The 20,283-nt window shown below is 44.8% G+C and overlaps 7 protein-coding genes across 7 annotated transcripts; 4 read left to right on the top strand and 3 right to left on the bottom strand.

Moving 5' to 3' along the window:
• Positions 1 to 564: 564 nt before the first annotated feature.
• On the bottom strand, positions 565 to 1,901 carry LOC128297728 (farnesol dehydrogenase). The gene is made up of 4 exons (XM_053033418.1): positions 1,581 to 1,901; positions 1,249 to 1,511; positions 1,029 to 1,166; positions 565 to 821 (listed from the first exon to the last, which is right to left on the bottom strand). Exons 1-4 carry the CDS (start codon positions 1,876 to 1,878, stop codon positions 786 to 788), a joined length of 735 nt encoding a protein of 244 aa, XP_052889378.1. The 5' UTR covers positions 1,879 to 1,901; the 3' UTR covers positions 565 to 785.
• Positions 1,902 to 2,447: 546 nt separating this feature from the next.
• LOC128304241 (transmembrane protein 183) lies at positions 2,448 to 4,048 on the top strand. The gene is made up of 3 exons (XM_053041403.1): positions 2,448 to 2,836; positions 2,909 to 3,588; positions 3,653 to 4,048. Exons 1-3 carry the CDS (start codon positions 2,782 to 2,784, stop codon positions 3,935 to 3,937), a joined length of 1,020 nt encoding a protein of 339 aa, XP_052897363.1. The 5' UTR covers positions 2,448 to 2,781; the 3' UTR covers positions 3,938 to 4,048.
• LOC128304230 (tRNA (cytosine(38)-C(5))-methyltransferase) lies at positions 3,993 to 5,372 on the bottom strand. The gene is made up of 2 exons (XM_053041394.1): positions 5,077 to 5,372; positions 3,993 to 5,017 (listed from the first exon to the last, which is right to left on the bottom strand). The coding sequence occupies exons 1-2, from the start codon at positions 5,330 to 5,332 to the stop codon at positions 4,080 to 4,082; spliced, it is 1,194 nt and encodes a 397-aa protein (XP_052897354.1). The 5' UTR covers positions 5,333 to 5,372; the 3' UTR covers positions 3,993 to 4,079.
• On the top strand, positions 5,261 to 6,024 carry LOC128304252 (39S ribosomal protein L43, mitochondrial). The gene has a single exon (XM_053041413.1). It carries the CDS (start codon positions 5,331 to 5,333, stop codon positions 5,892 to 5,894), a length of 564 nt encoding a protein of 187 aa, XP_052897373.1. The 5' UTR covers positions 5,261 to 5,330; the 3' UTR covers positions 5,895 to 6,024.
• Positions 6,025 to 6,295: 271 nt separating this feature from the next.
• Positions 6,296 to 7,982, top strand: LOC128305291 (golgin-45). The gene is made up of 2 exons (XM_053042670.1): positions 6,296 to 6,430; positions 6,504 to 7,982. The coding sequence occupies exons 1-2, from the start codon at positions 6,400 to 6,402 to the stop codon at positions 7,799 to 7,801; spliced, it is 1,329 nt and encodes a 442-aa protein (XP_052898630.1). The 5' UTR covers positions 6,296 to 6,399; the 3' UTR covers positions 7,802 to 7,982.
• A 95-nt stretch (positions 7,983 to 8,077) lies between these two features.
• Positions 8,078 to 9,622, top strand: LOC128305280 (3-hydroxyisobutyryl-CoA hydrolase, mitochondrial). Its single transcript, XM_053042658.1, has 2 exons — positions 8,078 to 8,360; positions 8,441 to 9,622. Exons 1-2 carry the CDS (start codon positions 8,178 to 8,180, stop codon positions 9,596 to 9,598), a joined length of 1,341 nt encoding a protein of 446 aa, XP_052898618.1. The 5' UTR covers positions 8,078 to 8,177; the 3' UTR covers positions 9,599 to 9,622.
• Positions 9,623 to 10,672: 1,050 nt separating this feature from the next.
• Positions 10,673 to 12,893, bottom strand: LOC128305298 (GTP-binding protein SAR1b). The gene is made up of 5 exons (XM_053042681.1): positions 12,727 to 12,893; positions 11,642 to 11,829; positions 11,383 to 11,502; positions 11,229 to 11,294; positions 10,673 to 11,154 (listed from the first exon to the last, which is right to left on the bottom strand). The coding sequence occupies exons 2-5, from the start codon at positions 11,682 to 11,684 to the stop codon at positions 10,802 to 10,804; spliced, it is 582 nt and encodes a 193-aa protein (XP_052898641.1). The 5' UTR covers positions 11,685 to 11,829; positions 12,727 to 12,893; the 3' UTR covers positions 10,673 to 10,801.
• Positions 12,894 to 20,283: the final 7,390 nt, after the last annotated feature.

Raw genomic sequence — 20,283 nt, 5'->3', positions numbered from 1 at the left:
CCATTTCACGAAATATTGATACTTTGAAAGTAACAGCACCAACACAAAAATCTGCGACATGCAACACTAGCAAACGAACGAAAAGAACAAAAATCTACGAAAGAAACGAAAGATTCGAAACAAAAAAAAAGAAATAAAAACAAGAGAAAAACAAAACGATACGAAGGGAAAGAAAGAAATTATTAGATGACAAGGAATAAATGGATCGATAGCCAAATAAGAAAGTAGGATTATGAATCAAATCAAATGAATAAAAAGAAATAAATGAAGAAACTAACCTAACGAAAAAGATCGAAACAAACTAACAAAAAAAAAACTTAAAAACTAAAATGAACGAAACGAACAAAATAGAAAGAAAGAAAAGAAATAAACGAAAAGGAACAAAAGGAACGATAGTAATGGAAGGAAAGAACCGTATGTGGAGGAAAGAAGGGATTGAAAATAAAAGAAGAGGACAAAAAAAATCAATCTACCGAAAGTGTATTCCTCGTTAACTACTTTAATCAGGTTTTTCAGCATCAAAAAATTATTTAAATAATGTTCAAAGTACCCACGGTGTGTATTCGACTAATTAAATTTCCTAGATCAATGGGCATTTCCTTCATGCGACAAAGCCATTTACAATCAATTACAACAAATTAACCTCAAGTCGGCTTCGTTCAAATGGTGCTCGGTACATCCAATCCTTTTGTGATCATCTTTTATTGAAGAGAACTGTGTTTGATTGGTACATAATTACACACAGTGTATGCAAACACGCACAGGGGCATGCGGTGGGGCTCGGTTCATTTCATCGTTGGCATTACGGTTATTTCGTCAATCTGTGGAAAAGAATATACATCAACCACACGTAACCTTCATGATACTATAGAATAACAACCGGTTTGATGTCAGTTCAAGCATCAAACCACAACTCAAAATCAACCATGCCAATCGGTAACTCGATACCTTCCCATACCAGCGCCCTTCAGCTACAATGAGCCATTGGTATAGTGCGTTTCTATAACGAATAACTATGTTCCACTTACGCGAACTTCTGGTGGTGTCTCGAGGCAGTGTATGATGCTGGCGGTAATATCCTTGGCCTGCAGCTTTGGCAGCCGTTCCGCTAACGCTGACTCAAACACCTTGATCATATCTGTTTCCACCATGCCCGGGTGGACACTCTGCGGAAATCGAAACGTGCGAGCGCACCAATTTATACAACAACCCTTAAGAAACTTACCAACTAATGAAAACACCCCTTACCGTTACTTTGATGGGCATCTTCAAGAAGCTCAGCTCTTGGCGTAAAACTTCCGTCAGTCCGACCAGCGCATACTTGGAAGCAGGATACACTCCAAACAGTGGCACTGACACGTCCGGGATGCGCTGTCCCAACATGCTGTTCAGCACAACGATATGACCGTACGCTTCGCGGGCCTTCATGTCATTCACGACTTCGCGGATGATAATACATGTTGCCAACACGTTCACGTTGAACGTGTCCCGAAAATCGGATGTTTCACTCTCTAGAAACACACGAAAAGTGCTTTACTTCTTTGCCAAACCATTGCCCGTGCCCACTAATCGTAACTTACGCGTGATAAATTTATAACGATAGATGCCCGCGTTATTGATCAGTACGTCCACACCGCCAAAGTCACGGCGTATCCAGTTTAGCGTTTCTATAATTTCTGCCTCATTGCTTAGGTCACACTTTTTGCCGTAGATCTTACCCGTGCCGGTGACTTTAGTGGAGAGCACAGTGATCAGCTCGGCACGCCGAGCTATTCCCACGACGATCATACCGGAGTTGGCTAGAGCAAGGGCCACATCCTGTCCGATGCCCGCACTAGCGCCAGTAACTAGGGCCACTTTACCAATCCATTTCTCCATCGCGGCAGATCAACGATCAAACTATTTCAGAAGATCAAACAGAACTGATGTGGTTACTTTGTGTTACGGGCGGTTTAAGTAAGGCGTCGCAATAACAAGATGATCGGTCCTCGGAGATGAACAACAAAGGGAAGGGGATCATGCGTAAAGCATGCAAATGTGTAGGAGAAGCACGACCTCAAATTTGCAGGCATATTTCAACGAAGTAATGCTTGAAAAGTCAAACACAAATTTATGCTTGTTCGTAACCTGGCGAAGGTGTCCTTTTTTTTAAAAAAATTTCCTCCTAGCAGTCCATGTGCGAGGACTACGCGTATGGCATTTTGTTATACTGTTATACGGCCAAAGGAGATTCACACGTGGCAGTTGAAATGCATTTAGTTTATTTGACTTATTAATGGTTAAAAAGACAGCAATGGTAATCATGAAATGCACGTTGCTGTATTTGCCCTACAGTTCATGTGTGCATTCCACTAGCCTAGGTTCTAAACACTTTTCCAACAGCTCCAGTAGCTCCAAACGTCATCGAAGAAAAATCGCAGAAACGTCAGTTCAAACAAAATGTAAACAAAACATAGTACAACATACGCGTTCAGAGAGATAAAAATTAACAATTTCATCATAGTTTCCAATCAGTAAACAGAAAACTAACTGCACAGCACCGTTAATCCAGGGTTCGTTCATATTCCTGCAACAACAAAACCACCACCAAGATGGTTCATTCAAAATACTAGCGCCTTAAACTGTCTGTTAACCATCGCGCCCAGAGCGATTCCATCAAATGGATGTAGTAAAATATATGTTTAGTGCGACAAATTTCCTTTTGTGATTGCCACCCGCTTCAAGCAAACCGTCCTCTGTGGCTTCATTCGATCCCATCTTCTTTAATATCCTTCTACTTTCATGGCATTAAGTGTGAAAGTGAAAGCAACCAAGAGTCGCTCCACATACGGGAGAGGTAAGCACGGAGTTGTTTTGCTTCTGCTGTTCTGTAATCAATGAACATAACACGCTCCATTCTCGTTTGCAGACCCTACCATATATGATTATGCGAATAGTTCTAAATGTTCCAACCGATCATCGAAGAACAGCAACAAGATTACGCTAGCTGAGATCGATCTCGAAACGGAACCATTAGGTGATGACCCGGAACATACCAGTGGAAAAGGATGGTCGGAAAAGCAGTGTCTTGCCGAAGGTACGCCACAAGTAGTCGCGTACAATGACTATCATATCGATGTGTGGTTTCTTGTGTCGGAATTTATACGTCCGGAGGACGTTTGCCGATTTGCACTGATTTGTCGTAAAACGGCAGAGGTCGTGCAGAGCGGTCGGTTCTGGACGCAACTGTACCGATCGTACTATGATCAATCCATCGATATGCCGGCACGCTTTCAACCGGCCAGCATGGTACGGTTGCGCGGTCTACGATCAGCCGTCATACGATCGCTGTACTTTCTGTACCCACCGTTTGTGGAGCGCTTGACGATGTTATCGAACCGTCATCAGTATCGTGTTATCGGTCGGCAGCTACTTACCACTTGGCACAAGCGTACAAAGAACTGTTGGACGTACTGCTTTCGTCTGAAAACACCACTGGCACCGGGTAGTCGGCCTGCACGGTCGGCGCAATTACAGCGCGAGAAAAGCTCGCTCGCATTTTTGCAGGATATCTACATGAACCCGGAGGAAGGGTGCCAGATATTGATGGTAGAGTATATGTTTTTTTTTAAATTAAATTACCCTTGCCTTGAATGCTTCATGTTATTTCCAGATAACGACCGATTTTCTAAAAGTGATACCAATGTACAACGAGACGTTGTTTGTGAAAAACATCGTCCAAACACTTTCCCAGAGCATGATGCGCTACAAGATTAGTCTCGAGCTGGGTAACTACTGTGGTAAACGGATAGACGAGCTGGTGTTCGATCCCGTGCGCAACGTAGCCGTACTGGATTGGTGGACACCGGAATATTATACGGAAATCGGTAGCTCACTGCAGGAAGAATCGGCAATGGCCGAATCCGAATGGACAGAAGAATCAGACTGGGACAACTAGAAACAATTCGGAAAATGATGTAACAAAAAGCTTCGTTTCCTTTTCCTGTGGTCATTGTTTAATATATCTTCATTGGAATATATACACCGACTGTGGCTCTCGGGCGAAACCACCTCAATATGTGGATTTTGTTGTTGTTTTGTTACAATTCTTGCAGCAATACACCGACGACAAACACGTTAATACTATTGCCCAGCGTTCGATATCGTTGCTTATTGGTAACATCAGCGGGGAAATTAAACTGTTCCGGAAAGCTCATCAGTCGAGCAACTTCTTTTGGGGTAAAATATCGTACACGTAGTTCCTGCAACAAAGCCAACTTCCGATCGTTATCATCAACACTCATTGCACTGGAATAAATTTTGTCAAATTCGTGCTTCGGCAGGGGACAAAATACAGAACCGGTACCTTCTGCGTAGTGCGTGTATGCTTTCGTAAAGCACATAGAATTGGTTGACTTCGGTGTGCAAACATCCATCAGTGGAAGATGCTTTAATAACGCTGCACTTTTCAGCGCATACAGTTCCGGGTCTTCTAAGTGTTGTTCTACAATTGCTCCAATATTAGTTTGAGAATCACTCTGAGTATCCAGCTGTTGGACGATGATTGCTTCATTGTTCCATTTAAAATCAGTTCCTTTACGTTTTGCGACACAATAGTAGCGGTGCCTGGTGTTTGGCACACCCAATTGATGGGGTGACAAAATATATTCCTGATAGTGAAACCCAGCCTCTTCCAAACGGGTTTTGTACATTTGGCAAGCTTGAGATTTTTCAAACCCCTTCACATTTTCCATCAGAATAAAGTTGACCAACGGTATCTTGTCGAGCAGATCGCAAATGTGCTTAAAAGGATCGGTACGTCTATCGTTAATGTCGTTGAATTTCCCATTTCTCGTGAAAGGTTGGCATGGTGGCGACATAAGGATTGTGTTAACATTTAGCTTGGAAATTTTCTCTGCACTCAGGCTCAATATGTTTCCGTTGCGGACAACTTTATCACCGAAATTATGTCTGTAAACTGCGTTCGCTATCGGATTCACGTCGATCGCACATTCAATGGTGAATGCTTTGCCGGTCTCTGAAAAACAAAACAAAATTCAATTTGGATGACGAGGAACCGATCAATAAATTACTTACGCTCCAATGCCATTCGCATTCCACCGATGCCACTGAAAAGTTCTAACACTCTGTGCGTATTTTCCTTCATGCTCTCCATCGTTTCGCAAGCTCGTGGAAAGTGAATTATTTTCCGCCCGACGTAAACAAACGGCTGCACGCCGATTGTCAGACTGACAGATGGCATTCCCAAGTTTGGCGTTTTACGCCCCGGTTTGTTGTCGTTCACCACCGCGGTGTGCTTATTTGCGTGCTGTTTGTCCGAAACTAATAACATGTCCAATTCTCATTTATTTCTCAAATCCGGCTTCCCTCGAGCGCCACTACAAAATGGAATCGGTCGTTATGTGTGCCAACTGCAGCGTATCACCCTGAAGTACTGTAAAACCAGCGGGTCCAGCAAGGGGATGCGCGAGTTCCTCGAACAAGAGCTGGTCGATTTCAGCCGGTCCAATCCAGGAGTGGTGGTGTACGTAAAGCCCCGACGCCACCGGACGGCCGTAATGTCGGCAGAGTTTTTAAACGGAGAGCGAACGTGGATAAACTGTCGCAACAATACGCGCGAGGAAATCTCGAAATGGATCCAGGTGCTGAAACAATCGAACGGTCGGGCGGAGGAGATGCGCTTACGTAAACACTGGCACACGGACGTGCCGAGTGTACAGGGTGCCTGGACACCGTTCACCCATCGTCATCCATCAACAAACGTAACCGATTTCCCTTCCAAACGGTTGTCCCAGCTAAAGGAAGACGAACCCAGTGCCACCGAGAAGCTGCTCGAGCTGTATCTGGCGCAACGGAATACAACGTCCCAGCATGGGCCAGAAGAAACTAAATAATTGTTTGTTTAAGTTATTTTTAACAATAAACAGTGGTAGTACAATGTAAATTTTTTGTATGTTTAAAGATCTTCAAACAGGCGGAATTGAATCGAAAATTTATTCCGTACGCAAGGCAGAAAACCAAGGATAGTAATTCAAATAAGAGGTAGCCATTACGCAAAGCTACCTACGAATAACACGGAATCTGGAATGCTTTTTCGATTAATAATAGCAAAGTTTTCATTAAACAACACCTCCCTAAAGTAAAGTTATTTTGCCTGATCTCTTGCTAAAATCCACCCAAGTAGGATGTGCCTCACGAAACGTCAAACACCGGTTTTCATTGTGGTCGCAACATCTGTTTACAACACTCCCAATATGTTGACACTTCTGTCAACAACAGCTGGTTTCGCGTCACAACAAAGTGATTGCAAAAATTGCAAAGTGATTACAAATTCCATGATAAGAGCGCTTGCATTTCGTCGACTTTTTGTGCACGCAGCTAGTGACCATTGCTGGCCACATGTTTTCCAAATCAAGTGCAATGGATACGGGTAAAATGTGTGCAGACTGAGGGTCTTGCTACTTCTTTGCTAATTAAACACTGCTTACATTGCTCCCGTACAGGCCGTCGTACTGAGGGCGATGGTATGGAAAATGAGGAACTAGCAGGATCGTTCACGGCAAAGCGATCCTCTTCGTCATCGACTGCGTCATCTACACTGATACCGTCGGGTGACATCAAACTGCCGGCCAACTTTTCTATCGAACGACTACTGCCACACTCAGGATCGAACCCAGTGTACCGCCCGACCGAACTCGTCACCGGCGGTAACACCTCACTGTCAGCGGTTGTGCCACGCGGGAAAGTATTCAATCTGGTGCCCCGACTTGTATCGCCCGGTGGCCGCCCGAAGCTGTCCACGATGCACCACAAGGAACCGAAGTTTGTTCCGTTCGAACCGTACAAAGGTGCCGTCACGCCCATCATTCCCGGTCGTTACAATACCCCGGGTGGGGGGTCACGCGTCAAGCTTACCAACCGCAACAACCTCGACCTAAGCGTACTCGTCTCGCAGATGTCCACCATCACCGATAAAGAACTGCGCACCAAAGACTTGCCGGCGGCGCAAGATGACGAAAAGCTGCGGTACGCGAAAGAGCTGGAAGAACTGCGCAAAGAGCGAGATTATTTTCAGGGACAGCTTAAATTTCAAGCGCAGGTAAATGCGGAATTGAAAAATCTGCTAGTGGCCGCCGTTGGCGAAGACTTGCAGACGAAGGTGAACGTGCTGACCGAGGACAAACTGCACCTAGCCCGCAAGCTGCTAAACTCAGCCGAAAATCTATCATCACACACGGAACAGATCGAGTTCCTGGCCGGACAGAGCGAGGTATGGCGCAGCAAGTTTCTCGCCAGTAGCTTAATGGTGGAGGAATTGGCCCGCTGGAAAGCGAGCCTACTGCAACGGAACGGACTTTTGCTAACATCAAACAAAGAACAACTCGAGGTCATTTCTAAAGCGCGCGAAATGATCATCGACGTGCTGAAACATTTGCGCTTCCTGGCCAATGCGAAGGAACCGCTACAGCTACAGTCGGCCACCGTACTCGATCTGGCATCCGAGTGTGTAAACATATCGCAACAGCTCGCCCTCCAGCATTCGGCCCTCGGAATGCCCCACAATTTGGATGGTTTGAAAGCGCTGGAATGTATGACGGATGCGGAGAAGTTGGCAGTCCAAGCATTGCAAAACTCGCACCAATCGCTAATACCGACGGACGAAGCATTTAGAGCGATCGTTGGCCAAGCATTTCCCTCCATTCACACGTTAAAGCAACAGTCGGATGCATCGTTGCTGGCGTCGGATTTTGAAGTAATAACCAAACCGGACCACGATTCGTTTGGCGAGGATGCGAACTGAATGGCTCTGTTCGGTGGTTTGTGAGTGTTTTTTTAAATTGAGTTTTGTTTTAACTAAGCTCGACGTTTCAGTGCAATCAAAGCGGGTTCAGCATTCAGAATCTTTTTTATACTAATCCTTTAGAGCGCTCTATACATAACACACAATATAAAGCAATAAAAGGAAACGAATTTGTTGGATGATTTTGGGACTTTGCCTTGGAGTATATATACTTAATAACAATTTTCCCCGTGCTAGTGCTTTTCGAAGGATTCAAATGTTGTGGGTGATCGAGAATGATGCGCAAAGGATAAATTGAGATTTTACACCCTGTGTTTACGTCCCCTTCCACCGGGCACTGAGCACTCCCTGCCTACTTGTTCCAACCAATTAGGAAATGACGTTTGCTTATCAACGACGACGCAGTCAACACGGGCTGAAAACACTCGACGTCACTTCGCTTGCTGTGGTGGAAATTAAATCAAGTAAAACCTTGCTGCTTAACACACACGCATTGCATAATCGCCACATCGCGGAACCAACAACTTCGGCCGGAACGTTTTGGGAAACGAACACGATGGTAAAGCAAACAGAGAGGACTGAAGAAAACTGTGCCACACATCCTAGCGTCATTAATATTCTTCGCCTTATTGATTTCAGTTGCGAACGATTGCGGTGCGCACTGGATTAACCCGATCGGCGCAACTGGTTCCAGCTCTTTGCGGCCGCACCATGTCGTCCACAGCAGATAGCAACAGTTTGGTACTGACAGAGGAGGTTGGTAGCAAGGGAGTGATCACGCTGAACCGACCAAAAGCACTGAATGCGATCAATCTCGAAATGGTCCAGCTCATCTATGACGCTATGAAACGTTGGGAGACTGGCAAAAGCCTCGTGATCATGAAATCCGTCGGTGAGAAAGCATTCTGTGCCGGTGGTGATGTACGCGCGATCACGGAAACCAGCAATGTTGAGCTGGCGCGGAAGTTTTTCACCACCGAGTATAGCCTGAATGCACTGATTGGCCATTATCGTCCGACGTACATTGCGTTTATCGATGGCATTACGATGGGCGGTGGTGTGGGTCTGTCCGTGCACGGCAAGTATCGTATCGCGACGGAGCGCACCATGTTCGCGATGCCCGAAACGGCTATCGGCCTATTCCCGGACGTTGGCGGTGGCTATTTCCTGCCCCGGTTGGAAGGAAAGCTGGGCCTGTATCTCGGCCTTACCGGCTATCGTTTGAAAGGACGTGACGTGCACAAGGCGGGTGTTGCAACCCACTACGTGGAAAGCAAAAATCTCCCAGCCCTAGAACAGCAACTGCTGGCCACAACGAGCGCAGCCGAGGTGGAAAGTGTGTTGGATCGATTCTCGGAGAAGAAAGATGCCGGCGTAGAGTTCGTGTTGGCCAAGCAGATAAAGCAAATCAACGAATGCTTCGGTGCACCGACGGTGGAGGGTATTTTTAAAAATTTGGAAAACGATGGAAGCGAATGGGCACTGGGCACTCTGAAGTTACTGCACAAAATGTCCCCAACGTCAATGGTTGTAACGCAAAAGCAGCTCGAACTGGGCAGCAAAATGGATCTGAAGACGTGCCTGAAGATGGAATACCGGTTGGCCGTACATCATGCGATTGATAGCGATTTTAAGGAGGGTGTAAGGGCCCTGCTGATCGATCGTGATCAGAAACCGCACTGGAATCCACCAACCCTGGCGGAGGTTGATCCGGTACGAGTTGAAAAATTCTTTGGCCCATTGCCAGATGCCAGCGAATTGCAGTTCGAAGACGAATCGCCGAAAGCTGCATTGTAAAGGAAAGGCGGAAGGCCAAGCAAGAAACCAAGAAACACACACGGAACCTTGGAGTGGACGCCGAAACACCCGTAAAAAGTGCATTTACTAGCATATAAGATGAGAAGGCCAACAGCAATCAGCATAGCTGTGCGCTGTGCTTTGATTTTCCAATCGTGAATACACGGGGAAACTGATTCCACAAATAAAGAATAAAGTGAGCCCGTTTTTCTAACACATATTTCCAAACACGATCGTGTTTAATGAGTTGTTCTTTTCGGATTATACTCATTTCGGTTCCGGTACGTACGATTCAGTAAAGAAACATAAAAAAAGTTCGATTCATCCATTTCATGTTATTTTTTTCGTTTCGTTACCCAACATTTTTTTTTTTGCATGTCAATCAGTTCAATCCCGTTCTTTTCGTTCTCGTAGAAGCAGCAGCAGCAAGCTTTTACTATGTTCAGTTTCTCACATAGTGCATTAAGTTTTGCCAGTGCAGATTGAAAGAAAGGGCCCTGTTTTAGCTCCCAGGGAGTGGTTTTGTCTTTTATCAAAGTGCACTGCTGGAAATGATTGATAGTTTTCAATGAAGGAACGATATAACTTTGTCCTCAAGCGCTTAAGCCGACGGCGCATAATAAAAGAAAACAGTTTGTAACATAACAACCGCAAAAAAACAACACAGATAGAAAAGAAAGCCCGCAAGTAGAACCGAAGAGGATAAAACAATAATGTCGTTTGCAGAGTGAAGAAACGACGATGAGCAAATTTTAGGCGCGTAAATAAAGAATCGTGAAATGATTGATCATGTGTTCCACCGCTGGTCTATTTCAGATGGATAGTGACTTTGTCTAGTAACAGCAAAAGCGGGAATGCTTCCTACTCCTGTTCACTTGTTCGCCTTTAAAACTTCGCTTGTACTTCTGCTCCTATACGTGTGATTGGACAGCGCATGCTAACCGTGGTTCCAGATTGGCAAATGTACAATTCATTCGATATCACCAGCACCTTGCGCCCCACAGGCAACCGATCATAATCGTAATTGGTTTGAATAAATCTGTTATGTGTATGCGTACGCGTAAGTAATAAGACTTTCGGCTTTTGTTTGTGTATTGTTTTCTTTCCTTCGCGTTCCTCCATTCACTGACGAATCTACCCCACTCTCGAACCCAATTGATACCCGAAACAGGAGAAAAAAAAATTGCTCTTTAAAGCATACTATTAGTCGATGTACTGGGCTAACCAACGGAACCCTTCGCCATAACCCTGCCTTTTCAGCACGGAACACATGAACAACTCCAACGGGCGTCCGGGCAGCTCCGAGCGCGGTACTTTGCCCTTGCCGGTGGTCAACTGGTACAGGGCGAAATAGTTGCGCAGCTCGTCCTCGCTCGCTGCACCCGGTTTGTCGATCTTGTTGCCGAGAATCAGTACCGGACAGTTCGATAGTGCTTCGTCGGTGAGCAGTGAGTCCAGCTCGTTTTTGCTCTCTGTGAAACGGCTCCGGTCCCAGGCATCGATCAGGAACACGATCGCGTCCACAGCTGGGAAGTAATCCTTCCAAACGCGTCGTGCTGCAGGTTTAAAAACAAAAATGTTAGTGGTGCTTTCCGCCTTGTAAATACAACCGTGTCCAAGCCCGTAATACCTTGCGTGTGTCCACCTAAATCGAAGGTTGTGAAACGCATATTTCCTATGGACAATTCTTCCGAAGCTGCGGGAAAAGTGTATCAAGGGCGAGCGAGTTAGTTGAGCGATATGATTGAATAAATAAGGCATCGTTTCGTGCCTTTGGTACTCACTTGGATGAAGCGTTGGGACATGCTGTGCCAGTCTGTCGTCCTTCAGCATGTGTAGCAGTGTTGTTTTACCAGCATTGTCTAGACCGAGGAAGAGTAATTTACCAGACTTTTTCCATAGCCCTACAACAACAAAATCGAATCAAACACGATCAAAATCGATACATTTTCCTCGATATCCCTCGATCAGATTCGTTTGCGGCTGACGCAAATTAGGGCGGGCTACCGCATCGGGGATCGACGATTAGGGGGCGACACTTACCTAGGTAACCTAGAACGCCGGTGAACCAGTCCCAGATGAACATGTTGGCAATGTCACACACTAGTAGTAGCCTGCTGCTGTTAGCCCCGGTACACGCTCGAACGGATGGGAATCCAAAAATATCTACCACCCCACGCTCGGTACACGACGAACGGCGACAAACAAGCCGTAACGCACAAAACTGCAGCCTGTGTGAGTTTGGCAGGCGAGAACAAAACCATGGAAACGGAGACAAGAACAATTGATTACAAACATTAGCGATCGCTTCGATGACGACGGCAATGAGATGGTGCTGATGACGATGATGGGGCAGATTTTCGCGGTCACCTAGGCTGCGCAGTATTATACAGCTTGAGTGTGAATGTGCGTTTGAAGACCATTGATAAGGTGAATAAATAAAATGACCATACGATAGGGTTACTTTGCATCGATGATGCGTGTACGTAATGCGCGCTGTCGCGTGTTGGTGTGTGTACGCGATCTTTCCGGGGCTCAATCAGGCTTTACGCGTTGCTATATCGCTAAATGAACTTTACCCTTTTGGGGTCTTCATGTCTTTCGAGCACTCTGTTAATATCGTTAGACAGTATTTTCACTGTTGCGCTGTCTCCTTATGGTATGCAGCGTCTGGTGCACTAATTAACATCACATACCATAACTCATACCCATTAAAGTAGTTATGACACCAATTAACTGGCTCTGTTGCTGCGGTATCACATTATCAATTCTCACCTTGAGATTAAACTATGCTAAACACTTGAACTTGAACGGAGAAAGAGTTTTTTTTCTTTGATTTTTCAAGATTGTCTTCGATACGTGGAACAACCAGAACGACCTCGATCATAAAGGCACAGGCAATCATTCGAAACCCCTTGGTCCGTTCGTAACAACGACGCGTCATTAACTTCAGCGTCAACGTAACGTTATGCACATGTAAGTCAGCTTTTTTGGAAAGCACAGCTCATCCGAGAAATTGGCCATGGAATGATGGACCAGCAGTGTACGTGAACGTGTCGCTCTACGAAACGCTTGCTTTGGGGGGCCAACACAGCAACACCATTGTTTGCTCCGGAACCGATACTCACCAACCCTGGTTCACCCAACGAACAGATCCTGTCCCGTTGGGGCTGTATCCTGTTGAGTGCGGATCACGAAATTGTGAAAAGTGTGTACGCCAAAATTGATCACACACAACTTGTGAATTTCACGGCAAAAACCTCTTCCCTTTTTCCGCACTCTTGCTTCTCCAGATTTTTCTCTTCTTCTAGTTTATTTTTTGACGTATCAAAACCGTTCGCGTCACCGGCCAAGGTGTTTAGAGGGTAAGCAACACGCGAATGTCACTTTTGAACGTTCAGAAAAATATGTTTTTGTCCAAAAAAATTTTTATGTTCATAAATTCTTTGACACAATTTATTTCCTTTAACATATTTTTACAATCTACTAGCTATATCGGCCCGGTTACACGGCTACGCAAGAGAATTATGCAGTGTACTGAAACTCCTTCTTCTTTGTCGGCACGACATTTTCAGGATGTTGAAGACTACCATTTCTAGCTTTTTTACTTTATTTGCCCGTAGGATAGATAATCAGTGCTGCGTACGGAGGTTTGGTGGTCCAGATGGAATTTTTCCTTGATCCTGTCGTGTGCTGACCAGCGGCGCTACCAATACACCACCTGGCCGCCCCGTGCTCGAACTTATATGTTTTCTTTTACTTCAACGTATACACGTATTCTATTACTTCAACGGGATTTATACCTCATGATTTTTATATTTTTTCATCTGTTCGTGAATTATCCTACCGTTAAATGCTAAAATAGAAACCATGCTTGTTTTCACTTCCATAATATTCGCCAGCTATTGCAATTGTGATACTCGTGGTGTGGTATTGTTTCTCTCACCGATTGAACCGTGAAAATGTCCTGCCTGCCTATTTCGGAACAGTATTGTGGTGGAGTATTGTATTTAGTATTTAGATTGTCTCAAGTTTTGCAAGTTTGCAAGCCGGTAATGATGTTTTAACGGACACAATCTGTCAGTGTAGCCCGACATCTCTAGCATTGCCATAGATAATGACTCAAATCATATCGTAATCATTAGAACTCTCTCTTCTGTTTGATATTACAACCTCATGGTTCTTGGTATACCATTTTTGACTTTCTTTATTTTTATGGTTTTCCTTAGCGCGTACAAACGTTTATACATAGAAGATATATTTTTACAATAAATACAAACCACTGTATTTAGAGATAATAATTTTCTTCTTGACTACAGTTGACACATGAAAACAATTCATTGATGAAACTACCTAAAATATGTGTAAGTTAATTATCCCCTTAACTGTCTTCTAAAACAGACTTTTTAACACTTTTTACGCAAACTTTGCATCGTCGGGAACAGCGATTGCAACCTCCTTGCGTCACATAATAGTAATTCCATTGTCCAAGCCCCCTGTAAGCACCTTGGCGCGATCTGCAATTTGACAGTTCGCCGCCTGAACGCAATCGCTCTCGATGGAAAAGCACCCTAATGACTCACGCATTTTTCCTCCGTCGTCCGTTTTTTTCCCGTGTGTAGTCGACGTCGGTTCGGAAGTACGCCATCGCGTCAACCCCCGATTTGAAGAAAAAGTGTCAGGGTTTCGCGTACAGTGCACGGTTTTGCGTGAAAGAATCGTGCGTGATTCTGCTGCACCATCCACGAGTGTAAGAATTTCGCTTGAAACATACATAATTTAGTTGCAGGCCGGAAGACAGGTTGAAGTTGAAAAAAGCAACGGCGTAGCTCCTCCCGAACACCCGTGCGTGGGTATGCGTACGTGTGTGTGTGAGTGTGGAGCTGTGTGTTATGTGTGCACGGAATGAAAAACGGCCTTACTGCGCCTTTTGAGTGATGACGATGACGACGGCCGCCGGAAATTGTGAAGCAAAAATTTCATGTGGTGCGTTAATTTATCGGTGTATGGAGGTGAAAAAGCAAAAGGATACTCCACCGATTGATTGGTACCCCTGGTTTGGTGGGGCACACACCATCACCATCACCAACAGGCAGTGTGAGACGACGTTTATCGATTAGGGCCAAAGGCAGGTCGCAGTCAGCGTTAATTAGAAGATATTCCGTCATCATGTGCGGTACGATTTTTTTATCGTGACTACTTCTTCACTCGAAATGCAGAACCGGTTTGATAGATTTCGTACGAAGGCAAGGAAATAGTAGGCTGTTCAATGGGTAATTGCGAAAAATAACTTTATTTGCTGCCGCGTAAAGGGTTTTCGTGTTGGATTTTTGTTTCCGGAAACGGGCAGCAAAGAATGGTTCGTGAAAATACCATCATAGGAAAGGAAACGTGTGAGTAGAAGGGAGTTGGAAAAAGATAGCACAAGAATATGAGTCAAGGAAGAAGGGCAACCGCATCGATGTGTGCGTGATATCTCGACGTGCGCCATCTTTTTTTTCTCGCTCTTTTTCTCTCTCTCGCTCCGTATGCTTTGAGATAGGTTGTATGGTTGGAACTGTACTATTCTGTTCCGTCGCTCGGTGTGATCACCAATACAGAATCAAACCCGTAGAAGCACTAGCAGGATGTATCGAATTTATGGAAAGACATCGTTATTTAGGTTTTATTTTCCGATTTCAATACTAAACCGTTGAAGTTTGCCTGTCTCTGCTGCATTGTATAATATCATTGCGTACGAGGAAACGAACGGGAAAACGTATGCGTTACTCTGTCTCTCACAGGACAGGCTACGGCGTAGTGTGTGTGTGCGCTCGCGTGAGGGCTAATCGTGGATCTTATGAAATCTGAGCAAAAGAAAAGAAGTTCAGAAATACGTTGCACATGTGTGTGCGTGACGGTGCGTGCGTGTCCACGAGTGTGTGTGGGAGAGTGTAAAATTAAATGAGAGAGCAAATGAAAATGTGCCCCTGTGTGCGTATGTGTGTGGGTATTTGCTTGTAACGCGAAGCAGCAGAGCTCTGACGGTGAAGAAGAAGGATTTGTGCCCTCGAAACGATCGACAACCGATCATCATCCCCATCGATTGTGTGTCCCGATAAATTCTAACCTCAAACTATCGGATCGGGCTACTATGATGAACCATTAACACGAAGGATACGGTTATTCCTTGCGTAGCGTTAGTTGGTATTACGTTCATCATAATTGGATATATTACCCAGAGGACCTAACAAGACACTACCCTTAGAAACGACCATCAGTTGCCGGAACACTCGCGGAAAACTGTGAAGGTAAGAAATGAAGGTGGGAAAAACAACTTCAATGTCGCTTTTGATCATTGTAGGCACACCGGTGGTGGTCATCCATACCCAAAAGGCGGCATCCCTTGTTGATTGTCTCTGCGTACAATTTCTCCATTCAAACATAGGCTGTGCGACCAAGATGATTGAATTAGTGGAGCGCAAGCACATAATAAGTTAAACAAAAGTCTCGGTGTGGGTAAGGGTGGTTTTTCGGGAGGGACTCCTACGGGTGGATATAAATTTTTCTTTTTTACTGCAGAGAAAGCGCTTTGCGCCGGTCGGTGCGCGCATATCGCCCCCCGTGCAGAGACATGGCGGGGAGAGTTGCCGTCCGAAACATGACGTTATGGGTCGTTAATTTTACTGGATGTTTTTTTAACCTGCATCACAGAAACTGACGACGAGGTACGCTTAAGACTCCAGTTATCCGGTTTCGCTAACCGACGAGAATGTGAGACCCTTGTTAAGTAGAAGAATAGGTAGTGGTGGGGGGTCTTTCGTTGAGAAGTATAAAATTGCAGACCATGAATGAAATTTTGCCATAATGTGCCATAAAGAGAGAGACTACCACATTGAAAGGAAAGGAATATTTGGGCTAATGTAAAATAGCACAAACAAAACAATAGAAACTTGTATTGCGGTGTTATATAAAGTAAAGCAGGCGGTCGTGTTGTCCTAATTAGACCGTAGCCTCAGGCAATTGGGCTTATAAAATGCATCAAGAGAGCTGCATGTAGTTGACGTATCCAACTCTACATCCAGAGACATCTACATCTTGAGAATCCAGAGATCCAAAGTCATGCAGAAAGTTAAACGATGCAAAAATCTTATTCACACTTAACATTAGTTTGAACTAGATTCCAATTCTAGACTTACGTAGATTTCAAATTCTTCCTGAGTCGGATTACTCGTGGAAAACAGCTAACAAAAAGGTAGAGATTTCTCTAATGAAGATTTGAAACCCCAAAAACAATTCTTAAGTCCTCTAAGAAGCTGGTTTTCAGGCTTCACAGTCTTAGTGCGAATTCGGAGTTGATTCATGAATCCACTCCGTATTTCTCATCGCTAGTTGGAACTATTTTCAAACGACGAGAACTGATGTAAACAAAACGGGCATTTCTAGATACTGAACATCACCCAAACACAGTCGGCATTGTTCTCTTCGGCCGTTTCCAATTGATCGACGATGGGAACAAATGCACTTGTTGGTTGTTATTGTTTTCATTGATCGACCCGGTGGGAGGAAGATGAGATTTACCCCAGTACCCCCGAAAACATGGGTGCGCTTCTCCACCCTTCGGGTCCATCGAAACCATCATCGTCGGCGTACATGTATGAAGTAGATTGATTGCGGAACACACCACACCCGTCCGTACAACCGGTCGAGAAAGGCGGCTGGAATGCGCGGCCAAGATAACCCCACAACTGATGATCGCTAAGGCGTGCGCACGCGCGCCCGCGCACACACGTCCACCCTCTGTATGTGACGCACGCAAATTGAGCAGAAATGAGCCACACGATCGTTGCGCGAACTGTGGCGCAGTGTACATCACGTCTGATTGGTTTGGAGCCGCTAAAACAAACTGTGATGAATTTTATTGATTTTGTTGCCTTCGTATTGCTGGTCAATAATTGAATGGCAGATATTCGATTGGAGTGTCCTCGGGGGAAACAAGAAAAGATCACCGTCACACGGTGGCGATTTCGTTACGAAGGACGGACTGCCCGGGGTGTGTGTATGCTGCAGTATGAATGGAGGTGATTGTGTATGCTGAAATATTTGGCCTACTGTGTGTAAGTTTTTATATCGTCTTCTTCAAGACAAGCTGCTAAATTGTTCTTTTCTCGCAATGTGTGCTGCGAGCGCATCCATCGCACAACACACACCGCAAGCCGTGTGTGTACGCTACAGCAGAGGAAACCACAAGAAGAAACAATACACACACACAAACATACACAGTGGGAGCCACAGACCTGTCAACAAAGCACTCATCGCAGGAATGGGGGGAAGGTGAAATATACACCACCACTACTATCACGGCATGCAGCACACACACACACATCCTCGCGATGTCCCATTGTGGGAACGTTGTGAATTGCGTTGATATGGTGAGTGGTGTACGCGAGACGGATGAGTACCTTTCTCTTTCGCCGGAGCTCAATTCGCTCCGCCATTTTGATTTTTATTTACATATTATTTTTTTAAGTCGAAAGTCGTCTTCTGACTTAGTTCCCCACATTTCCGCAACGGGTATGATAGAACCGTGTGCTGTGTTTGCGTGCGTGTGTCGTTTAATGCCGATAGTGGCTCTATAAACTATGCAGGTTTGTTTCGGTACTGTACATTCCTCGGGTCGGTTTTCTCCTATCAGATCACCTGTGTATGCGAAAAAGGGTGGTAACTGCTCACAAAGTGCCGTGATAACTTCCTTGTGTTGTTAGTGTTCTCCTCCGTGGAAGGTGTGTTGTAGCCCCACAAACGGGCACGTACGCTTGCCACTGGGCGGTAATGTGTGTTCCGTTTTCCTCGGTAATAGGATTTGCCATTTTGCTGTAGCTTGTGTAAAACCGGCCGTGGTCAAAACTCTTGCAGCCAATTTTCATCTATCTTGAAAGAGGTTGGAGGGAGGGGGGTTACTGTGTTCTGAATAGATATGTGCCAATAGTAGTGCGTACAACCAACACCCGCAAACGAACTGAAACGTTATTCGTGGTCCTTTGCGTGTGGTGTGAGCGGTTTCTTTCACGTTTGCCAATCCTTTGGCGATGTGTAGTAGTCGCGATTATGCAGATGGTGTTGTACCACGCAGTACTTCTCAACTATAACTTCGTGTGACGACAAAACGTAGCCCGATGTATGCAAAACTATACCACCACACAGATCCTAAACGACAGTGTCTCCGGTGTGACCAATAGAAGCGGTGTGTGCGTATATACACCTAACAAGATTATCTCTGCAGGTTGTGCCCCATGGCGCACACACGGTCGGTCGATTGCGAGGATTTCGTGTCAGTGCGAAAACTAGCGCACAGTGTGTGTGTGTGTGTGTGTGTGTGTGTGTGTGTGACTACTGATTTATAATATTGTTACGTGTGTACTTCACCGACGGCGGCTTGCTGCTGCTTAGCGGTCTTTTATCGGTCATCGAGAGGTCTGAAAAGTGAAAACGAAGCATTCCCAACTGGAGGAAGAAGTTTCCGTTTTGTGGGCAACATAGTGAAAATATGAAAGTGTATATATGTATGTGTGTGTCTGAGCGTGTGCGTAATGAGCAATCGAGATGCGATACTACATTTCCCTTTACTACTACTACTACTCTTTTACCTATTGCTTCTCCAATATTCGCTTCAACCCTCTGTCGATGACCACCTTTTGACAGCCGCGATTGATTGTCGATGCTTCCTTTTCTGCACTGGAGAAAGGACAATCAGGTCGTCCGTGAAAAGTATACAAAGCCTGCACTAATTCCTACGTGCCTCTGTGTGTGTATTGTGGTTTATTAAGGTGTATATTGTCAGTGTGAATTACCGATTGTACATCCTCTGTGCATCTGGTGAGGATAGTCCTTGTTCTCTATTGTGAAGTTTGGCAAAAAATGTATTTTTTTTTTTTGTTTCAACTAACGGCGACTTTTGGTGGATTTATTTATTCACAAACGTCAGTGCAGAAAGGTGTCTGTCAAATGTTTGTGTTTTTTTTTGCTGTTGTCTTCTCACTAATACGCAAACGCAACACAGCCCACCTTTCATCATTCTCCACTACACGCATCGGCGAATCAATACGAGCACTCATTGTGAGACACTGCTGTGAGAACCCGTGAGCTTGACAGGTGGATGAATAATGGAATGGAAGTGAAATGAACTCGATTAGAGGCGCAGGTAAAATAAAATCCCTGCAACTTTACTTTCTTGTTAATTATTTTTAGTTACCTTTATTTGTTTTGTGACTTTTTCTCTAAAACGATTCTTGGAATATTACGTTTGAGTTCTTGTACGTTGTTGATGCATCTCCTCCCCGTTACGGCGTGTGAATGATTTCTTATATTGAATTGGTTCTCACACTCTCCCGTTCAAGGTCCGCCTACGCAAATAAAGTTCATTCGGTTGACTTTGACAGCAAGTTGTAGGTTAGTGTGGTAAGGATTGTGATGATATTGCTTCCGTCTTCTCTTACCCCGTTTGCACCTACCACTGTTTTTTCATGTGATTCCATCTCTCTCTCTCTCTGTTCTTTTTTCTCTCTCATTCTTATTAATTATCGGTTTTCATTTGCATATTGTCCATATTCTTTTATATGTTCTATTCATCTTTCTCTGATATGTTATATTATTATTTTGAATTCTATTTCTATTATTCTTCTTTGTCTCCGTTTGTTGTATAATTT

Source organism: Anopheles moucheti, chromosome 2 (genome assembly GCF_943734755.1).
Source record: "Anopheles moucheti chromosome 2, idAnoMoucSN_F20_07, whole genome shotgun sequence".
Classification (NCBI taxonomy): Eukaryota; Metazoa; Arthropoda; class Insecta; order Diptera; family Culicidae; genus Anopheles; species Anopheles moucheti.
The sequence above is the reverse complement of the archived record's forward strand: the minus strand, read 5'-3'. Positions and strand labels throughout refer to the sequence as shown.